This window comes from Plectropomus leopardus, chromosome 21, assembly GCF_026936395.1.
Source record: "Plectropomus leopardus strain MGB_pleo_1.0 chromosome 21, ASM2693639v1, whole genome shotgun sequence".
Lineage (NCBI taxonomy): Eukaryota > Metazoa > Chordata > Actinopteri > Perciformes > Serranidae > Plectropomus > Plectropomus leopardus.
This window is the reverse complement of record NC_142196.1, coordinates 22605810-22631687: the sequence shown is the minus strand read 5'-3', so window position 1 is coordinate 22631687 and position 25878 is coordinate 22605810. Positions and strand designations below refer to the sequence as shown.

Sequence of the window (25878 nt, the reverse complement as noted above, 5' to 3'; positions counted from 1 at the left end):
CCAAAAAGGAGTAGTAGGGAGTGAATACTTACCATATTCTACCACCTTTTTTAAAATTTTATTTAAAAAAAAAAAAGGTGACATAAATATTCAATTTTTTGCACCAATATTCACCATACACACCTAGATATAACCAAACAAGAATTGAGACAAAAACAAAATGTGACCTGATCCAGCTGAAGTTTTTTTTCTCAATACTGTAGATAAGAAAATATATATGGTATGATAAACGGCAATTTTCACACCATGGTATACCTTGAAACTGGTATACAGCTGCAAACCTATACATGTCACAACATTTATTCATAGGATTATGGGATTACTACCGATAACATTCAACGTTCATGAAGCTATTAATATTTTAAAAATGGAAAAAAATCATGTTGAATCCCACTGGTATTATTGGCCCCCACAGATGTTGAGAGAAAACAATAAACATATAATAAAATAAATATTCATGCCCAAATAGATATGGATGTATTCTCTTTGGCATCAGTGAATTTGATTTTAAAGAAATTAAGTGGCTATAATTGAGTTATTTAACAGTGATCAACAGTAAAACAACAACAAAAAAAGGACTCTTGAATGGCAAAGTTAGAACAAATCACTCTCTATTGATCCAGACGAAGTGCTTAAATTTGACAAATCAGCGGACGCTGACTTCATCGGTTTCAGCACCGGACAGCTCCCTCACGGCTCCACCGAACACGGCGCCGTGATTGACAGAAGAAGCGGCCATACGCGGATCAATGGCGCTTCTGAAGCCCTATGAGATGATGGAGAAGACGGGCTTTAAGGGCGCGCAGCTCCTGATGTGTATCTTGTGGCTTCTGGAGGCCTACTTAATGCTTGTTGTGGTCGGAAGAGGGCGGAGTGCGTTTGCCATCCAAGTGAGAAGCTCCCTGACTCGATGCCTCCTAAAAAATATATAAATATAAGACTAACCTGCCCCCTTTTACCCCTCCCTCCCTCCTCGTTTTGACTCAGTCTATGTAGCGCGCAGAGGGAGAGCGTCCGCCGCACAGCAAAGCCAAGACAGTCTTATCTACAGTGAGTGTGTGAGAGAGAGGGAGAGAGAGAGAGAGAAAAAGAGAGAGAGAGAGGTGGGGGAAACAGCTGCAAGCGGATACTCAACATCAACAAGCTGTATGAGGCATCTGTGAAGAAGAAGAGAGGATTTAGCGAGGACACCGAGGGGGTTCCTTACGTTTCCCCCCTCTTCTGCTTTCTGATTTCAAGATCTGAGGCGTGGAGCTTGCAAGAATATCCTACAAGTGGTGAAGCGATGGTTTAGCGAAGCAATTTGGCAGATTTCTTTTTTTTTTACAGCACGCCCGCCCAACGCCACTGTAATTCCGAGCAGCAATCCCCCCCAAACATCTGTGGACGCTTTTCTGCAGGGAGATGGCTGTTTTTCGGCTGTCGTTGCTGCTGCAAGTGGGATTTGTGATCGGATCAAACCATAAATACGCGGAATGGTCAGCGCATGGGGGAGATATCGGAGCACAGGAGGCGATTTACGGCGCTCAGACGCACCGTCGGCAGCTGGCGCATCTCCGCGCGCCTCATCCTCCACCCGGGGAGACGGCGGAGCTGCCGCAGAAAATCGAGGAGCATCTCCCCAGGGTGGTCACGGCTTTTCTGCACACGGGGGACTCGACTACCTTAAAGCACGCCAACTGCTCGCGCAGGTACGAGCTCACCTCTCTGCGGGGAAGGTCACAAGCCACTCCGCATTACTCCATGAGCAGCGTGCTGGATACGGTACTGCACGCCACAAACTTCCTCAACATGATCTTGCAAGCCAACAGGTCCAGGGAGCACAGCCTCCGGCGAGACATTGAGTGGTACCATGCCTTAGTGAGGAGTATACTGGAGGGAGACGCCAAGATTCACCGAGCGGTCGTCACTTTTAGCGCGGATTCGTCCGTGGCAGGGCCCTCGTTGCTTCTCCAAGCCACCAGGGCCGGCGGAGAGATCGTGCTCCAAGACCTCTCCAGCATGGCCCACCACCACCTGCACAACCGCACGGTGGACACAGAGTGGTACCATGATGTCAAAGACAGGAAGAAGCCCAGTTTCCGTAAGAGGGTGCTAAGCCAAGACATCAGATCAGTAGACAATTCATTAAGAAGAGGAGAGAGTTTTATCCCAGACAAGACGCACGTGAAGTGGTCTGCGCCCTACCTCGAGTGTGAAAATGGGAATTTTGTTCCCCGTTGGCTTTTGACCTTATCGGCTGCTTTCTATGGCCTGAAACCCAACCTGGCTCCTGAATTCAGGTAGGGACACACATGGTTGCAAAATTGACAAGTTATATCATGATAGAAATAGCAACAATCTCAGCAAAACATCACTTTTGCCTTGTTGTCATTAAAAGCATTGGTGTAGATTTAATGGGGGCGCAGGGGGCAAGTCCACCTCAATATTTACATGTGCCTTTGCACCCCCCCCCCAATAAAAGCATAAGAGTAGCAGAGGATATGTTATAAATTACCAACACTGACCCCAAAGCGACACAACTACAAAGACACACAAAATGACTAAAAAGCAACACATAATGACCACAAGGAGACACAAAATGACCCCAAAGTGATTCAAAACATCTGCAAGGATAAGTTAAACAACCACAAAGATACAAAAATGACAACAAGGACACACAAAACCATCACAAAGACACATAAAATGTCTACAAAGCAACACAAAACAATGACAAAAAGACATAAAATGTCCACAAAGAGACACAACACAACCAAAAAGAGACACAAAACAACCACAAGAAGAAACAAAATGACCAAAAAAGATACAAAATTACCAACAAAGTCTGTGTGTCTTGCTTCCAGAGGTGGAGGGCCCCTTTGCATATCTGTGCTCAGGGGTCCATTTGCTCATAATCTGCCCATGCACACATTCATGCAAAAAAATTCACCAGAATGCAGGAAATTAAGTGTTTGATGCACAAAATTTTCATATCTGTCCCCTCCAACATTAAAACAAAACCTACACCCATGATTAAAAGTGTCCATAAAGCTTATATTACCTTAGCCCACTATTATTATAAAGCTACAAATGTATGTTAGACAATTTAAGGTGAGTTCAGATGGCACCACTACATCTCCGATCTTCATACATAAACGTGCCTCTCTTTCCTCCCCAAACACACTGCAGCTTCCCACTGGCCTCCCCCTTGTTACACCAGGGGGGTTTTCTTCCCTCCTCCAGTCTGACAAGGCGGCGGGGTGCTAAAAATAACCCTGGATGTTACTGAATGTAGCAGTGGTGGAAACCTCTGGCTACAGGCACCTAATTCATTTTTCAAAAAAACTCGCTCGGCTGCATGCTTTACTACTCAGGAAATGTCGTGTGCCTTTTCTTTTTTGGCGAGGCAGCTAAACCTGCAATGAGTCAGAACCTTACTGATGAGAGACGAACATTTTTTTTTTCTTTTAAAGATGAACAACAGCCGGCGTCTAGAAATGTTGAAATGATAATTTATACAATCCATGTCCTGAAGCCACCCCTGCTGCAGCCTGCTTGTGTTAATGTGCCATGTTTATGCCACCGGTCGTGATATGCACTGAATATAGTCAAGTGCTAGGGCTCCATATGATCCTGACCAACATCTTTCCAATGAATATTTAATCCAGATCACTAGTTGTGTGTGTACTGCCTTCGATGAATCTTTAATTGATACACTGGAGTCGCTCACAGGCAGGCACAGATTGCAAATGAGTCAAAACCTGCAGTGATCTACTGTAATAGGCTATCAGCTACCTGGTGTTATCCCAGACTAAAGCCTCTCGGAGCAGCTTCAGCCTCAGTCTGAAGCAATCTGATAGGAAATTAGCCTGTGCACTCCACTGATGAACAGTCAGAGCTCCAGTTTTCATTTGAAGCCAAATTCTTTCATGTTTGATTGCTGATTTTTCCAAAATAATTGGGTCAGAGAAGCTCTCCTTCCATGGCCAAATGAATGATTTTGTTGTCCCTTTTGCCCCTATTTCGAGACCTCCTCCATCAGATCGAATATGTGACACGCGTGGGTGTTTGGTTTTGTTTAATGTCCCCGGAGACTGCATGGAAAGAGACATCCCGCTGTGCTTCAAGGAGCAGGAGAGCAACATCCATTCATGAATTTGTTTTCCGTACATGGGGGAAAACTGCAATCAAAATGAGGACATTTTGACATTGTCACACTTTATCAGCATTACTCTGTAAATAATAGTTGGAGGTGCTTACAGATCTTATGGATTGCTTGTAGAACTATTAGGCTGCTGTGCACACTTTGGACCAATGCAAGTATTTAACTCTTTCCAAGAAAGTCAATAAACGTATTTTCTAAAACAATTCCCTTAAATGAGAACTGATACCACTCTTATGCAGTAAATATGAAGCTACAGCCAGCAGCCAGTTAACATGGCATGGATTGGAAAACAGGGAAACAGCTTGCCTGGTTTCTTTGTTTAACAAACAGGATACATCATATTAGTGAGCCTTACAGGTGCTGTAGGTGGATTTTGTTATTATTAAGCAGAGCCAGGCTGGAGAGGTATATGGTTAGGGCTGGGTATCAGTACTCGATCGACCAAAATAACCCAGTACCAACTAGAATCGGATGTTCTCCTGTCAAAATATACCTGAATTTGATCCTTTTCGTACCCAGATTGAGAAAAAATTACTATTTGTTAGGGGTTGACCGACTGATAGTAGTTTTTCAGGGCCGATACAGATTATTAGTCATTAATGAGACAGATATTTGGAACCAATATGCATTTACAATAAAAATGAAAATCTTTCTGTCAATACTAAGAATTTGGAATATAACAAACTTTAACATAAAACTTTTTTTAAAATGCTTTTGGCAAATGTATATTCAAAACTGAGACTTTCAACATCAAATACAGAAAGTTCCCAGCAACTTTTTTTATATATTCAAGTAAAAATGTAATTAAAGATAAATGAATAAAAACACAGGACTTTGACCTAGGAGGCCGGTGTTTGTGTCCTATGTGAAATTCAAAGTCAAAGTTTAGTTATTTAGTCAACTCACGTGATTAATGACCAACATGACAAACTTCAACCACTATCTTTTCCAAACCAAGTTGTTTAGTTGCCTAATCCTAACTGTTGCATCAAAATGCAATGCAAAGGGCTGCCCCAAGCATCAAAATATGATGAGTAAGGATGAGATTATATTGGGTTTTAAGAAATCAGTCGCAGTAAAGTATGGCTTTACTACATGCCTGTGACTTCTGATAAAAATGCATGCATAAAGTATGAAAGATTTCTTTCAAAGGAAGTACACTATTGGTATCGGCATCACTTTAAGGGCACTGATACTGTAATTTTTAGAACAACACCCAGCCCTATGTCGACTACGGTCGATATGAAGCTACTTCCAGCAGCCTGTTAGCTTAGCTTAGCATAGACACTGGTAGCAGGGGGAAACAGCTAGCTTGGCCCTTTAGCTTGGCACAAGACTCTAGTAAGTTGTGGCTCCTGGCCAAGAAAGTATCTGTCATATAACCTCCCGTAAACCTAAACCTTTTTATGATGTATATCTTATGCTAAGCTAAGCTAACTGTCTGCTTCATATGTACTTTACAGAGAAAAGAGTGGTATTGATTTCTTAGAAAACTTTCTGCAGGATAGCAAACAAGTGGATTTCCCAAAATGTCAAGCTATACCTTTAATAGCCAAAATTGCTTCCCTCATATCTGATGATGCAGTTTCTTTTTGTTATATTGATCCTCTTCAAATCATTTGGGTAGATTGCCATGTAGCCGTGTTGCCATATCAGACAAAACACCTTCAAAACTCACTAATTATAGCTCTGTTTATGGCTTTGCATTTCAAATTATGTCAGTCTTCCTCATAATTCTTATCCTAAAAGGTAAAAGTGGACTATTTCAGGCCACAAAAACCATCTGTTTCACCTTCTCATGTCCTTTCTGCCATACTTCATCCTGTTCTTAGTGTGTTTTTTAACAGCCATCTCTCAGACGCTCATATCAAAGTAGCAGGCGGCTCATCCTGCATCCTCCCTGTGCCTCAGCAGCACCCCGCCAGATAAGACAAGGGAGAGGAAGGGATAATATAGCTGCCTCAGACATCAGCTCTCCTCCGCTTCCCCTCCAGATGAATACACAATCAATACAACAATGAATTAATAATGAAAGATGTAGAACAACAACACTGCAAGGCCATCTTGATTCCAGCCTTTTAATGCTTCAGTCACTTCCTGTTTGGCGTGATGATGTTTGCAAGAGGCAAGGTGACTTGTTTTTACGCATTCGGCAAATGGAAGTAAACACAAATTCAAAGATGTTTTTCCTCTTTTATTTTGTTGTTAGGAGTTGCAGGAGTGTGCGGACATGTGTTTGTGATAGATCGACCTGTTGTTTGCGTCAAGGTGTAAGAAATCGCACCTCTCGCGCTTCATCTCTTTTTTATCCCGTCTGTCTCTTCAGCTGCACTCGAGACACAGGGGAGGCAGCTCAGACCACACAGAGAGGACTGGCTGCTTGCAAGCGTGCAGTGTGTGTATCTGTGTGTGTGTGTGTGTGGGCATGCCATTGTCGGAGGCATTCTTCAGGATGATACGAAGCGTCCTAATTGGCAGATCACCCTAACTGCAGACACAAACTTGTAACTACACAGGCACACAAATGTAAAACCTAGTTTGAACAAACACAAAATTGGGGATGCACAGACGAAGAGGAGAGGGAGGTGATGAAAGTGTTTGGTGGAAGCAAACTCACCTTCCACTGCATGCACCTTAATTGCTTTGAGGATAAAGTTCAGGCAGCAGCAGTATAATCCGGCAGACCTGCTAAAACTATCTAAAAAATGAAACCGACCTGTAAAGAAATATTTTTTCCTGCTGGGATAGTGCCACCAAAAGCAAGTTGTTTTTGATGAGACATTGCTGCATTTCCTTCTATAGTAGTGCCATAAAAAGCTGTTGTTTTTTCAGCATCGCTGTGTTTTCTGCTGCGATACTATTAGATGTTAATTGTCTTCCATGTGGTCCTCTCTAAATAATGTTGTTTTTTCAACATTTGATGTAGATCATCCAACTTTTTTTTTAACTGTTTTATGATTCGATAAACATTTGGGCAACATAACATTGTCCCTCTTCAAATTTGGTTATTAGAAAATTGGTCTTAAAGTTTATTCCAAGTAGCATTAAAAAAAAAGTCTTAAAAGTCTTATATCTACCTTGCTTTAGGCTGTACGAACTCAAAAATGGGAGATATACAGACAAGGAAGTGAGACCTTAATTGCTTTGAGGATGAAGCTCCAGCAGCAGCAGTATAATCTGGCAAACTAGCTGAAACGATCTAAAAAGTAAAACCAAACAGCAAAGAAATATTTTTTTCCCCTGCATATTTCTCCAAAGGCCAAATAAGTTCTAATTAGATAGCAGGATGTTCTTCATTTACGCCTGGCTTGGCGCCCCATTTTGCTGCACAAGCAGCAAAAGTCTGGACAGCTCGGCTGCGGTGGGACACCCGGCCGTCTGACAGAGCGGGAGGCCTCGAGCTCCAGGAGGAGCCGGCAGCAGCATCTGCTTAGATGGACACCATCCACCAACAAATAGGAAGGAAACCCCACAATTCTCTGGGCTAAACACCATGAGATGAAAGAGAGCGAGGGAAAAAAATCTGCATCCAAGAGGAAAATTAGCAGGAACTCAGAGTTAAGTATCTCGGAGCAGGAAGCTTTCATAAAGCTGAAATCATACCTGAGATGAGTCTAACCTTGTAGACTTTTCACTGAAGCAGGGGTTAAAGATCCCTAAGGTGCTCCTTCTCCTACTGCTGACGTCACCGGGACTCCGCTGCTCAGTGAGGCTGCCTGTCAATACGATGCCCCCAGCCAGTAAATGTCATCACTACAGAAAAATCCAACCAGCATCTCTGGCTTGCTGTAAAGAGATATTGTATTCCTGATAAAACTGCTAATGATAGGAATAATCTCAGTGACTTTGATACTATTATGTACATGTAATTCCTCTCAAAGGATTATAAATCTGTAATGTCATTACTGTAGGTTTATCTTTTACTAATCTGGAGTACAGATTGTAGAGGAAGACTCAGGATGGACAACAGAGTGATTCGTTGGGTTGGAAGTTTGCAGTTGTAAGATTTGAAATTCAGCGATTTTGAGGTTTTGAATGTTTTTGTAAGTTGACAAAACTGTCAGCAAATAACAGGAGATTCACTGTTAAATGCAGCCCAATTTCCAGAAAAAAAATGCTGGTACTGAACATTTCTACAAACCGCAAATATGTTACATTTATACGTTTCATACATATCATATCAACACTTATAAAGTGGCATCGTACATGAGCTAAATTTGTAATCAGGAGGTAAGCTGCACACCGCAGTTTGAGTCCAACAAAAGGACAAAACTGGTTGTATTTTAGTGAATCATTGCTGCAACTTTTTAGGCACCAAACTGGTGTGTTTTTAAGCGACCCATTTCTGTTTTCCTGCTAAGGCAGTACCACAAAAAGTGGTTGTTCTTTACTGAGACGTCACTGCCTTCCCTGCCAGGATAGTGCCTCGAGAAGCGGTTTGTTTTTTACAGGGATATTGTTGCATTTTCTGCTGGGATAGTGCCACAAAAAACTGTTGCTTTTTACTGAAACCATGATGTGTTTCTTGCCGGGACTGTACCATGGAAAGTAGTTGTTTTTATTGAAACATTGCTGTATTTTCTAAAAGAATAGTGGCACAAAAAGAGGTTGCTTTTTTACAGAGATCCTACCACATTTTCTTGTCAGGATAGTGCCACCAAAACTGGTTGTTTTTACTGAGAAGTTGTCTTTCCAGCTGGGATTATGCCACCAAAAGCAGGTATTTTAAGGCAAAACATGATCTTTTTCTAATCTAATTTTGTGTCTAAACCTAACCGCAGGTCATCCATAATGTTGTTGAAACATATGTAGCCACTACATAATGTATAAACATGTCCATGGTTTGCACAATCGTACAGTGCTAACATTTATTTATTATTCTAACATTTACTTCACAATTATTATCTCACAATAAATATATAAAACTTACAAAGAAAGACAAGTACTTCAGGAAAATTGATTCGTAAAAAGGCATTTTTGCAGTTGCCAGACATCTGAATATATAAAAAGTGCGATAATCTGGTATATATCCCTTTGTTGTTATGCTCATTCACTGTAGCTTGCTATAATATTTTCACAGAGTGATCATAACTGCTTCATCTTATCCTGCAGCTGTCAGCAATATTGTATATGCACAATATAGGAGAAAGGGTATTTGAATGCAATTTTAATATGCAAAGTGTCTGCGAGCCCTGTTGCAGAATTATGTTGGATAGTTGAATATTGTTTGTTGCATAAATTGTAAGATGAAGTCACTAATTTCTCATTTTCAGTACATAACAGGATGATAAGGATGTGTAAATATCAAGGATGAAGTGCTTATTTATTGAAAACAATGCATCAGTTTTCATTCAGAATTGAATTCTGTTTAATTCTGATGTAGCTTGTCAATCAGCTTACGTTCGGTCAACTGTCAGGCTTCCTTTGTCAGCAGCTCAAATTATTGAGCGATCTTCCGACTTGGTGTCTGGTCTTCAGAGGAACGCTTTTAATGACAAGAGTGTCAAGAGTCCAGAAGTGCCAGCTTTCAAAAAAAACTAAAATAAAAAAAACAAGTCTTTATTCGCTTTCTGTGACAGCTGCTTTGCCATGGGCGCTGTGTCTTTTTTTGATTACCAGCGACAGAACTCAATAAAATGACCCAGGTCGCACTGAAACGCTGGTAGACAAGCAGCATCCTGCCCGGCGGCTACACTCACATTAGCTTCTGCCCGTCCTGTCAGCTTAATGCATTTCCATCACATAAGAGACATTTTCTTTGGGAAGGCTGCACGGTTCTTGCATTGTGATTGTTCCATGACATAATGCTCGAACTGTGCCCTTCTAAAAAGGACAGCCATGTGTTCTTGTCAAGACTCTGGGGCAGGAGAAATGTGCATGCAAGTTCATCTGGGCGTGCAAGTCTTCTGGCTACATGGACAAGCTAAAGGATAATGTTCAAGCTTGTGTCAGTCTCCCATGTTCTTGTCTCCTTTATATTCTTGTTTTTTTCCCTGTACACAGTTGTGGAACTGGAGAGGTCAAAACTTATTAATTTGCCGCAGAGGAAACATTCAGATGCTCTTCATTCTTTTGCAGATATAGACAATATATATTTAAAGTAATAATAAAGAATTCTCCTACAGTATTCACCTTCAGAATTGCCCAGTAAACAAGACATTTAAAAATAGTTTTGTAAAATAGTTATGTCCCTAAGTTGTCATTACTTCACACAAAGATCACACCGATATTAACATTTGTACCGCTGTTCAACCTCACTCTTACTATTTGTAATTGATTTAACAACAGCAAAACAGACTATGGTGTGTACTGTGTTTGAGCTAAACAAGTCTTAATGAGCTGTTTTTAGGATTATAGGACAGTTTTAGGACCTCAGGGGCTGTTCAAAACTTTAATGTTAAAGCTGGCATGAATATAGGAGGACAAAACTGAAATACTCAAGTAAAGTACCTCAAAATTGTACTCAAGTTAACTTAGTAACATTCCAGTACTGCAAATAGATCTGCACATACAAGGATTTCAGCTCGTTGTTTTGGTGCATAATAAACAAATGATGAAGTGCAAAAGTCAAAAGATATAATATAAAATAGAACAATTTGCCATACAAAATAGAAAAAAAGTAAGAAGTACATAGAAATGCATCTGTTTTTATGATGGAAGAGCAGTATAGTTATTACAGGAATGTGCACAACCATGCTATCTTGGAGTATGCAATGTTTGCATTAAAAAAAAGTTTATGTAAATGATATTACATATGTAAAACACTAAAAATGATTAGCTACATTGCTCATATCAGCCTCCTGTTATCACACTGCAGTCTCCACTGAGAGATAGCTAATAATAGATGTTAATAGAATAGATTTTCATGCGCCGCTTGAGCTGGTATTAGTCTTAATCCGTTCACTGCACTTGTTTTACCACATCTCTGTGCCAGTGGATTTATTATGAAATTAACTATGACCAAAATTAATATGAATATGTCTTAATATAATATGAATGTGTGTCTTCTGTGCAATGATTACTTGAAATTCAGAATTTAGCACAGCCTCCTGTTCTGTACAGACTGGCTAAATGGGCAAATCAATCCCAGAGACCATTTTCTGGGTCTGAATAGAGACGTACAGCTCAAAGCGTATAGGCCTGACATTCAGTATTCATTCATCAACACATCAAAGACTGACTTGTGACAAAGAGGGCAGACGGAGGCCTTCATTGCGACAGTGTTTCTTTTTTGGTGATTATCCTTTTTTTAGCCCATAAGCAATTACCCAGATATACTGTATCTATAGTCAACTTCAAAAAGCTGCGGCTAACATTAGCACAGTCTGACTGGTCTGTTAGAAAGACCAGAGCCCCTGCTGCTGGGATGCTCCTCTCTTTACTGGCCTGGCCTTTAGACCCACAAGGAATGGAAGGATGAAAGGAGAGAGCACTCTGTTTCCTGGGGCACCACTATCTCCTGCTCTCTGTGATAATCCCATCTTTATGCCTGAGGGCCTTGATGGCCACCGTGATGCTTCTGCTGCAGTTTTTCATTGCCTCTCTCAAATTACGACGGTCTTTGTTCTGAATGCATCTTCAGTCTCAGACCCAGCCCCACACATTTTTTTTCCACGAGCTATTTTATACGCCATATGTCCACTTTGGCAGGGATGCCAAAGATTGCCTGCAAGTGGGATGAAAAAAGAGTGATTGTGAGGGGGGAAAAGGGATAAAAAGGGCTTTTTTATTCTTTGTATGTACAAGCAAAACCAAAGCAAATGTTAATGCCTGAGCTGCCAGTGAAAAAGACATTTTGATGAATCCTGCATCCTGCTCTTGTGCTGTGCACTTTTCAGTGGACTCTCTGCTACCCTTATTACATACAGGAGAACTGAAACGGAGGTAATTTCTCAGCAAAACAACCAGCAGCGCAGCGAGAAAAAAGCGAGGTCAGTTTGCCCCAAGGCAGGACCGGAGCAGCAGTTATTAATAACAGAAGTACAGGCAACGTGAGCGTTGCACTCCACTCTGTGTCCACTGGGAGCTGGTTTTAGTAAACCAGCTTCTGTACACCTGGAGAACATGCCACACCAGCACTATTTTCGTGTGTGTGTATGTGTGTGTGTGTGTGTGTGTGTGTCCATATGCTGAAGAAAGTGGGAACTCGATGGTCAGACAGAATATTTTCCCCTTGTAAAGTAATATTAATGAAATATTTAAATATTTTAAGTGGCAACCAGCAGTTGTATTTCTTGCTCTGTTTGTTGGTTTTGGTCCAAACACAATTTTTGCCCTATAAGAGGCTGAAATTTGGCATGAAAGTGAAGTTTATGTCTGTGTATGTGTATGTGTGTGAAGGTGTGTATTTGTGATTATGCCAATGCTTATCTTCCATATGGATTTATGCACTTACCCAAAATGTTTTGAAAATATCGTTTGACTTAGTAAGTAGGTACAACTGCTGTACAAATAAATCGGCTATTAGCTGTTGAACCCACAGTAAATGACACATTTATTGTATACTGGTTCACATTTGGAATCAACATAATTGAATATATGTTTTTCGTTTGTTTTCACCATGGGGCATGGATGGCAGCAGGACTTGGGTACTGCTCATTTACCGGTTTATTTAATTTTTATATGAAGTTTAGGTCTTAAGCGGTTACTATTTGTTGTTTGTATTATTGTAATGCTCAAACCATTCAATCATATATGAAAGTAAAGAAGAGCTGTGTTAAATTTAGGGATGCAAATTGCAAGCACTTTCCTCAATCGATTATTGGTAAAATTAACAATAAATTAATCCTTTTTCTTTTTAAATAGCAACATATAGCATTTAGTTTGTGATCAGGTCTGTTTTATTAGTGAGCATTACCTGGCAATGTGACGCAAAGCCATAGCAGTGTTTCCATGGACACCTGGACTTTAATGTATCTCCCCGAGGTTAAACTCAACAATATTTACGCTGTCATGCTCCGCAATTTTGACAGGCACCTTTGGACCCGACCCTTTGACTTGCCACAGCAGAGAAACCAATAACACTCATCACACCTCCAGTCTGCGTCCTTAAAGCTATGCCAACCAGGGCCATGTGATAACTGTTATTAATCCCACCTGTGTGTTTTCTCTGCTGTGACATGTCAAAATGTGTGCTGCTAAAAAAAGGCCTAATATAGATCAGTAGTGAGCTCTAAGTGTTTGTCACAGTCACAGTTCTCAGTGCTTTCTGCCATCTCTTCTTAAATTACAGAAAACTGGAACTCTTTCTTCCCCAAAGTGACAAAGTAACACTGACAACCCTCTGCCACTTTCTGCCTTTGTGTGATGTTTAGCTAAGATGGTTTGACTGAGGCGTTACCATGGAAACCAAAACTGAGCAGTGGATGGGACAAGGTGTTAACGTGCCTCTGTGTCCCAGCTAATACCAGCATTGCCTTTTTATTGTTTTCTTTTCTAATACTTGGGACGTATACCTAGCATTTACATTTGCCACATCATAGATGGAACATTTCATATAAATTGATCCAGTGTCAGTTAGTTAGCATCTTTTTCTACTGATAAAGTTTGTGCTATTGGAATTCTTGTCTTTGCCATTTCATTATGGCGGCTGTTGCTGCTCATCCTTATGAGCATGCACATGCTTTTTTTTAGGGCTGCAACTAACTATGATTTTTAAATGTAGATCCCAAATACTTTATAAGGGTCGACAATTTCCTAATTATTTTTTAATTTGGTGCTAATTACTGGGAAAATAGGGGCAAAGTCATGAGACTAGTTGTGTTGACTGTATATCGTTGCAGAGTTTAAAAGTTAATTTTAAACATTTTCATTTTAAAAACAGACCACTGACCAGGCCTCAACATTGTTTCTTTTCACTTGTCCAGAGGGGCAGAGATCTACTTGCCCATAGACAATTTTTCCGTGCTTTTTTAAAATAATGGTTATTAGATATCGGCAAAGACTAAAGTTTATTTTCGTGAAGAATGGCCGTGTTTTATCTGCTGTGGAAGTTGCAGCAAATTGTGCAATACATAGTTGGAGTATTTCCCACATCCTCTCACGCCATCCAACTAAACTCCTGTTTCCAGGATTAATAAAATGCTTCAGCTCACAAACTTTGCTTCACCCGCTGCCAGTTTCTCGTGAGTACCTGATTGGTGCTGCACATGTGCAACTCTCAACAGAGAAAGTAGCAAGATGGGTCTCTCGTTAGCTTTTTAATTAATTTGAGTTGCTTGATTTACCAGCTCACACATTAAATAAATAAGCCAGATCATGCCACTTAATTTTACAGCATTTTTCGTGTTGCCCTCTATTTTGCTGTTTGCTTTGATGCAGCTGCAGTTTGTTATTACTGAAAAAGTGATTGGTACAGATGTACCCAGTAGTATAATTTAAGAAAGAATCAGTGTGCACAATCCTCTTATTCATTCATCAAAGTTGAAAGAAGAGTCGAATGAGTAATGAGGAGGCCTGTTCATTTAAGAACATTTCACAGGTAATATTTTGCTCAATTAATATCTTGTTGAGCGCACTGAGGGCTCTTTAACAAAGTGGCACCGGAGGCAAAATGCGTTAATAATACAAATCACAGCATTCCTGTAGAGGCCTTATTAGACAATGAGCAGAGGTACAACTTGACACACTTTCTTTAAGTGAAGCTATATAGCAGGAGCAGGACCACACCTCTACCACACCTCAACCGCGCCTCTTCCGGCTTAAATATCCTCCTAACCCGATCTCCCCCTTTCTTTCTCGTTATTCTGCAGGAGCGCGTACCGACACACCATGTAGCGTTTCGCTCTAGGTCAACTGCGGTTCGCTCACTCACCCCTATTATGGATCCTGTCTCTCTGTCCCCGACGGATGACTGTTCGGTCGAAGCCGTGACGATGGCCCTCGCCGTCTCCATCTGGCCGTGCAGGCGTCCTCAGGGTCCGACGCCGACAACTTCTCTGTCGCATCCGTGCCGGAGACGCCGACTTCGGCAGTTCGCCGGCCCCTCGGTTGCCTCCATGGTCCGTGTTCCACCCGGCTCCTCTCTGCTCACCATCCAGATGTACGGCTCGGCCGATGGTTCCTCTGCATCTCCTGGTCCGCCACCCTCAGCGGAAAGAAGAGGACGCGGTCGCCCCCGTGCAGCCCTGCGCCGCTGCGGTTCTCCTACTTCATCGCGGCGGAGGATGGTGACGGCCTCCCGCCGTTGTCTCGACTCTGCCGGCTCGGCGGCCCGATGTCGAGCGACGAGCGCTGGAGCGCGGCGTCACCGCGCTCCAGCGAGGTCTCCCGATTGCCGGCCGCCTTTGCAGACCGGGGTATACCGTTTCGCAGAACTGACAACAAGCTTTTTGACATCCTGACATCCGAGTGCCGCTCTGTCAATATTGGCGCTCTTCCGGGTGACGTCATCGCGGCGGCTCCCGTCGTGCGCCATGACGTCAGCACCTCTGTTAAAGGGCCGGTTCGTCTTCAACCACTTCCGGCGGCCCGTGCTGAATAGGAAGCGGGGACATGCTGCCTCAGGCGAGTCGAGTCAAGTCTAGTCAAGTCAATTTTATTTGTTGAGCCCATTATCACAAAACATGTTTCGCCTCAGTGGGCTGTACAGTTTACGTCATCCCTCTGCCCTTAGACCCTCACATCACCCAAGGAAAAACTCCCGAAAACAAAACAAAACAACAAAAAAAAAAGTCGCTTCACCTTGGTCCCACCGGCAGTGGAGGTTTGGTTTGCCTGAGGCGTCTGGTGTGTTGTGGCGCCTTCCCACTCCCGCCAGCTCACCTGACCTGGGATTCTCGATGCTGTGTTGCCTGCACCCTTGACTGTTCTCCCTCCTCAATTTGAGCAGCCGGCTCATGTTAGACCGCCTGGCACCGGGATGCCAGCGCCACTTCCTGGTCTTCCTGGCCATCCACAGCAGCTCTGTCCCCTTGGGGCACCTGGCACCAGGCTGCCGGTGCCCTCTACTGCTCAACCTCAGCAATTGCAGCATTTGTTTCTTGATGGAATTTCTATCCATCTATAGTCTGGCATTGGGATACCATTGCCCCCGGCTGTGCACGCTCGGCAACCAAACCACTTTGCTCCCGCTGGGGCGTCTGGCACCGGGGTGCCGCTGCCCCCAGTCGTACGTTCACAGTGACTTTAACAGTTCGCTCTCGTTGGAGCTTCTGGCACCGAGATGCCGCGCCCCCGGCCGTACGACCTCGCCCACCGCGCCGTTTCCCTCTTCTTGAGGCATCTGGCACGGGGCTGCCAGTGCCCTCTACTGCTTAACATCGACGCCTGCAGCAGTTCGCTTTTGCTGGGGAGTCTGGCATTGGGATGCCATTGCCCCCGGCCGTGCGCGCTCGGCAACCAAACCACTTAGCTCTCGCTGGGGCATCTGGCACCGGGGTGCCGCTGCCCCCAGTTGTACATCCAGTGACTTCAACGGTTCGCTCTCATTGGGGCATCTGGTACCGAGATGTCGGGGACCCCCAGATGTACGACATCGGCTACTGCACCGGTTCACTCTCCTTGGGGCTTTTGGCACCGGGCTGCCAGTGCCCTCAACTGCTTACCCTCGAAGCCTGCATCCGCATTGTTCCTCAGGGGAGGGCTTCCTTTCTCATCTGTTGCCTGTCGCTTCTTCCGTCCCGTCGCTCATGGCCTCCATCTCTCTTGTTGCGCCCAGCCGTGCCGAGCTCTGGTTCTGGCTCTGTCTGCCGTTTTTGGGGGTTTTTTACGATGGAAGATGGTTCGTAGGCAATGGCCCCAAGAGTTGGAAGGAGACTGCCAGGTCACTTTATCTGCTTTCTTTGAGATCTACCCCATCATCATCGCCACCATGTTATGGGGCGTGAATGGAGTCGCCTATCTGTCCTCATCTACTCAGACAATCTCGCAGTAGTTCGACATCATAAATAAAGAAGTTCAGAAGCTTGGCTCCTCATGTAGACGCACACCCAACTCCGGTTCCTCCATATTCGATCTTGCCTTTCAACATCTAAACCCAGCTTTCATGCCCCTGATGTGGAATCTCAGAACACCATCATCAATAGCCTGTCCCCTGCAACTCTCTCTCCATATGTCGGCTTGGAATTGTTTCCACAACTTTCACGACATGCATAACATCACTTTTCCTTCATTTGATCTCTTCACCTTAACCTGCTTCAGCACCCACGCCCATTCTGTCTTGGGAAATTAAAACCCAGACAATCAAAGTCTACCTCAGTGGCATTTCGTTCATCTCTAAACTCCTAACCGGTAGTCATGGCCAGCTCATGGTCATCCCCAGATCACCTCACTGCTCAGAGGCCTCTCACGCTAAGAACCAGCCCAAAATCCTCGTAGACTCCCATTAACCACGGATCTGCTGTCACGCTGTATCCACACCATCCGCTCCAGATATAGCATACCTCACGTCAACCAAACTCTAGAGGCAATGTTCATCCTCGCCTTCTTCCATTTCCTCAGATGCTCAGAATTCACTGCTTCGACCCTTCGATACGATCCACGTCGGCACGCCTGCCTCTCGGACCTTTTTTCTCTAACGACGCCATAGTTATTTTTAAAAAGAACCAAAATCAACTAATCTAGCCAACCCACTCCCGTCTTCTACTTTAACATTCAATCAGTCCTAAACCCCTTCCTTATTCTCTCCAATTACTTACATTTCCAGACATCACAAAGCAAATCCCAAGATGACCCTCTGTTTGCATCTGAATCCGGCCAGGTGGTTACCCGCTTCTGGTTCCACCAACACTTCCGTCAGGTCCCGTCATTGTCAGGCATCTCTCCCATGCATCACTCCGGACATTCTTTCAGAATCGGAGCTGCCACCTCGGCTTCCCGCAGTGGTATACCGGAACACTTTATTCAGATCATGGGCAGATGGTCCTCCCAAGCTTATCACCGTTACGTCCATGTAACCCTGAAACGGAGGTGACGTTTATCCGCACTAAAGCTCAGGCTGGGTTTGTAAGACCAAAGTTTGTTGTGAAAAAAACTTTTGTGCTTTTCTCTTTGCTGTCTGCTAATCCTCAAACAAAATAAACCTATGTGAATGTCAGTGCTCGAACAAACAGTTAAAGGTTATTGCAAAGTCAGACACTGATATATTGTCAACGAAGCAGCTCCTGGTTTTGCCTGATTAAATATGCACTTGTTCATTTTGCAGGAGAGCTGTGTATTTTATTCATACTGATCAAACTCTCTGATGATATGATTGTTGATTTTTGTTCAAAACAAAAATAGATTATCAGTTTTTTTTCTCCTTTTGTGTCACTTCTTTATGCAAATGGCGTGTATGTGAAAATGCCTTTTTTTTTCATTGTTGCACATGATTTGGTGTCATGACAATCGTTCTGCTGAGCTATAACTATCGAGCATGTCCTCCACAAAAGTTTTAAGTCAGTATGGATTTTGTAACAACACTTAGCTTCGAGCTGCGCTTTATTTTTAAGTCTGCCAGGAGGGAAAGCCTGTACGTGGGTTGAGGTGGCCAAGAGACACTTCAGGGGTTCTTGTTGAGCTGAACATCTGAAAAGTGTATTAAACAAACTGGGATGGAGTGTATACTTGTTAGTTTTTCTTGTATATGCATGTATATTGTATTCAGCCATTGGTTTGTCCCACATCCTGCAGCTGTCAGACAGAAAAGACATATGCCACGCCAGTGAAAAGATGGTCAAAATCAGAGAGACTGACCTTCAGAATCACAGACGCTGACCTTCTCTTCATAGAGCTTTAAGGAGCTAAGTAAGTGTAAATCCTCTGCAGCCCAGTTAGAAGTTCCCGCTTGGCTCAGCTGACCGAAATGGAGCAAAGACTCTCGCCTTTCCAAGCCTGCGTTGCTGAGTGTTTTGTTGTGTTAAGTGATCTATCGGCAGTTTATCGTCTCTCTGTCAGGCTGAGTTTCAGCTGAGCAGGAAGAAAGAAGGTGCTTAGTGTTGGTGATACCTCAAAATCTTGTTTTGATCTGAAGTAATTCCAGGACCAAAATCACCAATATTAAAGCCGAAATCAATAGTTTTTATTGATAAAGATTAGCTAATGTGCTATCATGTAAGGGAGATAGATATGTCATGATTTATGAGCTCAATGCATTATTGATAAGCTGCTTCGGATTTTAATTTAATTTTCAGTACGACTTCATGATTTCCCATAAATTATGTTTTTTTTTCCTCTAATAATTACAGAATCACAGGCATGTTTAAACACAGACAGTTTTTAATGGAAAATAAAAGAATTTCATTATGGGAATTCTCTGCATGCATGCGCAAAACGGCAACAGAGACGCAAACATGTGGCATTAAGAAGAGTGTACATATTACCAGGCTATGCTGGGTGCCTTCACTCCAAATCCATTTTTATATCACATCATATTTACATCCAGTCGTTTCTGATCATGTGTCAAATTTATTTTAACAGTCCCAAAAACAATGTCATTTTCCCAGACTTTCAGAGGATACAACCTGTAATAATGCAGTATCCCTCACTCTGCACTGACTAACTTAATTCTTCAACTGCCGGTTTAATGGTGTCCTCCTGTTTTGCAGGGGCGTGGTGAGAGTGGACATTAATCTGCAGGATGTTGATATCGACCAGTGCTCCACTGACGGCTGGTTTGCTGGAACCCATCGATGCAACTTGACCACTATGGAGGTGAGTGTGCAGAACATGCGGATTAGACAGAAGATTGATTCGCTCTGGAAAACTTAACTCTAACATACACGCGTTCAGTCACCTCTCACAGAGGCACTAAACGGAAAAGCAGTAAATCTGTACATCTTGTGATAAATCCTCTGTAATGATGCTGTTACAGCTTACTACCACTTAACCAAAATCTATAGGCTGTGGTTTAAATTTATGCACGCAAAAATGCCTTTTTTAACATCTCCTTCTGGATAAGAGATGTGTTTGACTCCAAAGCAGATCAGTGTTCTGAAAAAAGTGACAGTTGCACTTAATACTGTGCTTGCTTTTTGTGTTTCCATTAAACATCTTTAACCCCTTGAAACCTGAACAAATTGGATTGATTTCTTGCAAAAACATGGGAAGAAGGCAATGAGCAACAAAACAGGAAATCATCTCAAAATTTGCAAGAAACTAGTAAAAAGTACACAATACTTGTAAAAACTTGTTTTAAAATATATGGAAAAGTGATTGAAAAATTACAATAATTTTGTGAGATTATTTTAAATATGTTATAATAATAATTATAAATATAGTGTTTTTTTCCTTAGCTTTTTTATTTTTTTCCCCGAGACATTTTCCGTATGAATAATTTTCTACTTTGTGGAAATTGTGAAATTTTGCAATTTGTGGAAAATTTCTTGCGATGTTGCTGATTGCTTTTCTTCCCTATGTTTTTAGGGGGGTTTAAAGGTTTAATTACTTGTGAATGGTGTCTGAAACTAGCACAATAAAGGTGATGTCGCTCCAGGTTTCAGAGGGTTAAAGTATACGAAACATTAGTTTTTATTGTTACTGGACAAAGAATCATGTGATTTTTATCCTTATTAATCTATCCTTCAGTGTGTGGTGGTTGCAGTGAGAAAGTATGTTTTGGTCACACCTGAAGCTCTGTTAAACCTGCATCTCGTTATTACCTCTATCAAGGTTGTGTAGTGTGAAGTATGATGTGTCTGTGTGTCGAATGCACAGATTTGTGTTAATCAGCTGGACATATGGGCCAAACACTTCATTTGTAGTTTAATGATCATCCGGATGATCAACTTCTTTTTTTTTTTTTAACAATTAATAGAGAAACAGTATTAAGACTCCAAATCTTGTGTGTGCATTTATATGGTCTAGAAATATATAAAATTTAAAATTTAAGCGGTGATGGAAGAAGAAACGTGCTCAGTCTTAGCAGAGGAGAAAAAAAAACCCGGCCATTTTCATACTGATGAAAAATAGCCTGTCTCGAGGCCTTGGAACATGTGGGCAGAGCTCTTGGACAAGATGATAAAACTCTCAGCTCTCTGCTATTTTTAAGGGGATGTCAAATATCCACATCCTCCATTTTGAATTGGAGAACTGCTCTACATTTTTTATTTTACTGGCAAGAATAGAAAGCTCAAGTAATTAACAACTTTTAGATCTTGTGGGTGTGTGGCTTAAACCTGCCCGATAACTAATTGTTTGGCCGCTTGGGGGAAGCTGGAACAAGTTGTCTTTTAAGTTGAAATGCCAAACTTATGTGCAAACAGTTGCTTATTTACACATCCAGCAGTTACAGAGCAACATTATAATTCATTCTGGGTCGTGTTTGTGTCGATCTGAAGAATGTGAGTCTGTAAGCTCTGTTTTTGGTCTCTACCAACTATTGAAGGAAATATGTGGCCCTTTAGCTGCTAAATGCTCCACTATGTTCACCATTTAGTCGCCTTAATTTGATTATTTGCTATGTGGTGCTGGGCAGGTATAGTGTATTGTGGGTGGTGTTTTGCTGTGAAATTGACTAATTTACACTGTAAAACCAGGCAATTAGCTTTAAAGATGCTGAAATGTCTCAGTACTGAGACCGAAAGCCCATTTCCCCGACAGCTTGTAATCCCAAAAACAAATGGCCATTGCTCTGAAGTTGGTCAAAACACCTGTAATAGTCGGCTGAAATTGCTGCTGGGAAAAAAAAACACAAAACACCCGTGATTAGTGGTTCAAACACTGTTGGGAGGCTGAAACTTATTGTGTATTTTTGAGGCAACTGGACTTTGCAGCAATGGCCATTTGTTTTTGGGATAACAGGCTGTCAGAAATATGGGCTGTCCATCCAATGGGACATTTTTCAGACTAATGGGACTTTTTTGTTAGGGCTGTCCAACAATGGCATGTCGCCCGAGGGAACCTGAAGAGTTGATAATATAAAAATATTGAATATAGCTGCTTTTACAGATGTGTATTCGTTTCATTAAGAATATACAGGAGAGAAAACCCAAACTTTTTAATTGACGCTAACCGATAATGCCACGTTATATGACAGCGTGACGGTTACGCTAACCTTTCATTTGCCCAATGCTGCTGGCTAGCTATTGGCTAGCCTTCAGGTCGATGCTCCTTACCTGTCGTTTCAGTCTCATCGTTAAGAGCAATAGATTATGAAGAGGTGCTGTAGGATCAGACTGCTTCATAATGCATGTGATGTAATGGATTGCAGTGAGCCTCTTTGAATAATTAATCACTCTCTTTGTCTGAGTACTTCCACCTTTCAGTGGACAGTCAATGCCAGAGACATTTGACATAGTGTGTGTGCGTGTGTGTCTGTTGGTTTGTGTGTGTGTGTGTGTGTGTGTGTGTGTGTGTGTGCAATGGCTACAAGGAGAGAAGTACATTGTTACTGGTATAGATTTTAGCTGGGTTTGCAAAATAATGATCTCTGTGTGCTTACAGTGCAGGAGTGTGTTAGTTCGCTTACTTACAGCTGAATGATGAAAGCTGTCGGTGGTCATGGCGTGATGCAGGATTTGACCCGTGTTGCTTGATGGCTACAGCATACAGGAGTGTTCATTATCGTCATATCAGCTTGATGAGCAACATAGATGTGGAGAAGTATAGAGGCACTAGGAACAAAAACATATGGAGGTAAATTAGGCATATCATGACACTAGAAATTAAGTAGTTGATACCAATATGATTTCTTGATACAAGGTTTGCACATTCTAAGCACTTTACTAATTAAACTTTGGTAAAATTAACGATCAATTAATCGATTCATCATGATTTTAAAAAAACATGAGAAGTTTGCTTATACTACGCAATGCACAAAGCGTTTTTTTCCTCAAAGTTTGCAGCAACATATTACATATATTATATATATAGCATTGCTTATCGATTAAATTTCTCATGTTCAAATTCTTAAGCAATTCATCCATTGTAAATTAATAATTATCATCTCTATTTACAGCTGTTGCTGCAGCTGAATTTGTTGCAATCTTCCACATGTTTTTGTTCTTCTTCCTTTTTTTTTCCCTTTGGTACTTAACTACAGAACACATGGTAGGCATATATGCTGCCTGGTGAGGTCTGGACAAATTGCATCTCCAGTACCTGCAATACTGGAGAAAAACCAGTACTGTAAGGTTTGCAAAATTTTGAAATTTATTTGGTCCTGAAGTATCTGATTTTGTGGCAACCCTAATGTAAATTTCAAGAGCAACAGTGATTTCACCACCTTACTATGTGTTGTGAATGTGTTTTGCAGCGTTTGTATCATAATTTATAAATTAAGCAAGATCCCCTCACATAGTTGTAGTCTTGTAGGAATTACTGAAAGCCATCTTGGCATCTGTTACCGCTAACTACTCGGCCCTAAAGTGCACGCTCAGGTAAATCAGAGGTGACGTGGGAGGAGGATGTCTCTCCAGCTATGAATAGCAAACACGACTGGAGTGTAATCAAGTCTTGTTGGGCTGCGTGTGTGTGGTAATGTGATAAAAACAGCTTTGGGAGGGATGCCCCGTATCTGCAAACAGGGATTCATCTTGTGTTATTGCTGTATTTTTTTCTCATGCAGGTATTCCCTCTTCACGTGCAGCAATTTGCAGTTTAATGGGTTTCTTTGGGGCCATTTCAATAAAAAAGACAATCACTCCGGGCTGCTGTAGACCCACCATAGGCGTATTGTCTTTATTTTATCGGAAACAATGCAGTTGGTTTAGTTGACGTTGGTGCAGATTATTTACTCTGTTTCATTGACGTAGTCACATTTCTGTTCCACCCCCAGTTGCTCTTTATAACAGCATTTGCAGCAACACTGCACTTAAACTCCACATTGTGTTTTGCAAGTCTATGAATTCCTTTCATCACACTTCCACTGCTGTTCTTCTGCATCTTAGCAGCGTTTTAAGTGCCACCATTCCAGCGATTGAATTTGACAAAATGCAGTCGTTCCAGCCAGCCAGCCGGCTCCCTGGCCTCCCCTCACATCCTGCCTCTCAAGCTGCTGTTTGCCCAGCCAAGCATGCAGGCAGCCCAAACTCAGATGGAGGCAGATGCAATGGATGACTGATTTAGCAGGCAAGCAGAGGAAGGCAAAACAAAATGAGGCTCAGACTGCTGACAAGAAAAATACAACAACCCAACAGTGTCAGAAACCGATGGTTATTAAAAGGCAATGCTATTTTTAAAGAAATTGTTTATAGTTTTCTTTACTTCTTTTCTCACTGATCTTTTAAACAAAACCTTACTTATTTTCTTTTAACCAGCGGGGTGTCAGTTGTGCTGAGCTATAGAAAATTACCACCAAAACTCAGAGGATGTGTCAGCTGATTTGTACTAAAGTTGAAATAATCTTACCATAGTTACAGATTTTTTATTGGTTTTTACATCTATTTTCCATGAGACTTCATTAAAACACTACAGAACCGAAAAACTGTTTAATTGTACAATTAAGCCAAATGCCTAACTGCAGAAAGTCTTTGTAAAATAAGCAAGTTTGATGAAATTTGAGCAGATTATTCTCTGTGATTATTACCTCAGAGATGAGTTATTAGTTTTTCGAAACCTTTTATAGGATTCTCTCTATTATTTATTTAAAAAAACCCATCATATAATCAATAGACTGTTATTTTTTTCAAATTCAGTATTTTCTTAATTTTCCAGCTTAAGTATATGTGTCTGAAAACATTTAAGGTGAGAAAAAGACAATGCAGAAACAGAATCTAGATTTGTATTTGGTAAGTGCTGCTGAGTTTGATAGTTTGTCTGCAGCTCACAAGTAGTGATTGACATGATTGACAGCTGCTTTAGAAACTTAACTCCTATTGGTTGTTTTCAGGATTTTTTCCAAATTCGATTATATTAGCCCTATGAGGAGGCAGAGGAGCATGATCTGTTTTCAGATTATCTGCCTCAAATCCAACTGTCAGGAGATTAAAATCAATAACTAAAAGTTATGTACTGTAGTATTAGTCATAGACAAACACAACTTAATAAAATGCTGCAGAGTAGCTAACTAAACTAAATCATTGGTACAAAACAATAAACCATTTCCTTGTTGTAAATCAGTTATTTTTGCAAACAGGCACTGCATATATCACCGTCAAATTACAGGAACTTGCATGCACCAGAGAAAATCAACCAGAAAACGCCAACGCTGCTGTCAAGGACAATATAATATACAGCAATCAATTATATTATAAACTCTGACTGCAGACCAGTCACCGCATGTATTAAGCCAAGAGCAAACATTGTTTTTCTTTGATTAGCTATACAGTACAGCTCTGGCTTATGCCAATCATAGATGAATCATTACATAACCAAGCACTGAGCTCAAAGATTATCAACTACAATCTCAACTTAATTTCCTCTTGAAAAGGTGTATACATGCTGTTTGTGGCCGACGTTTTCCTGTCTTTCTTCCTACCTCTCGTCTCTCACTAATGGCACTTCCATTAGTGTGTTTCACTGTTCTTCAAAAGTCTAGGACTTTGCCGCCCTGGGGGCACCTTTCATACGAGAACGCGGCTGTGGATGATGATGAATGTTTCAATCAATTAGCTTATTGCTCAGAACAAGTGGTGGGGCCCTGGGGGACCGTAGGCTGTGAAAGGCAGTGACACATAACCTGAATGATTACTCCAGCAGGCACGACAAGGACTCCTGACTCTGCGCTGTTTCTCGTTGAGGGCTGCTGAGTGAGACAGCCGTTGGTTAGAAATGCACATTTATAAACTGAGAGTGAGAAGAAACCAAACATACAAGGGAAGCATTGTGCATTTTAGCCATTTTGATTATTTGTTGAGTGTTCACAGAGGTAAAAAAAT

At 41.8% G+C, this 25878-nt stretch overlaps 1 protein-coding gene across 2 annotated transcripts in view; it reads left to right on the top strand.

Annotated features, from left to right (window-relative positions):
- Positions 1 to 986: 986 nt before the first annotated feature.
- The window catches only part of gpr158a (G protein-coupled receptor 158a), a 78078-nt gene continuing 53186 nt past the window's right edge, over positions 987 to 25878 (top strand). Inside the window, exons 1-2 of one of the 2 annotated variants that reach the window (XM_042510498.2) lie at positions 987 to 2282; positions 19669 to 19774. In XM_042510498.2, coding sequence (XP_042366432.1) covers positions 1405 to 2282; positions 19669 to 19774 — 984 coding nt within the window. In that variant the 5' untranslated portion in view covers positions 987 to 1404. The remainder of the gene's footprint in view (positions 2283 to 19668; positions 19775 to 25878) is intronic. The other variant, XM_088071936.1, reaches the window with a different exon arrangement.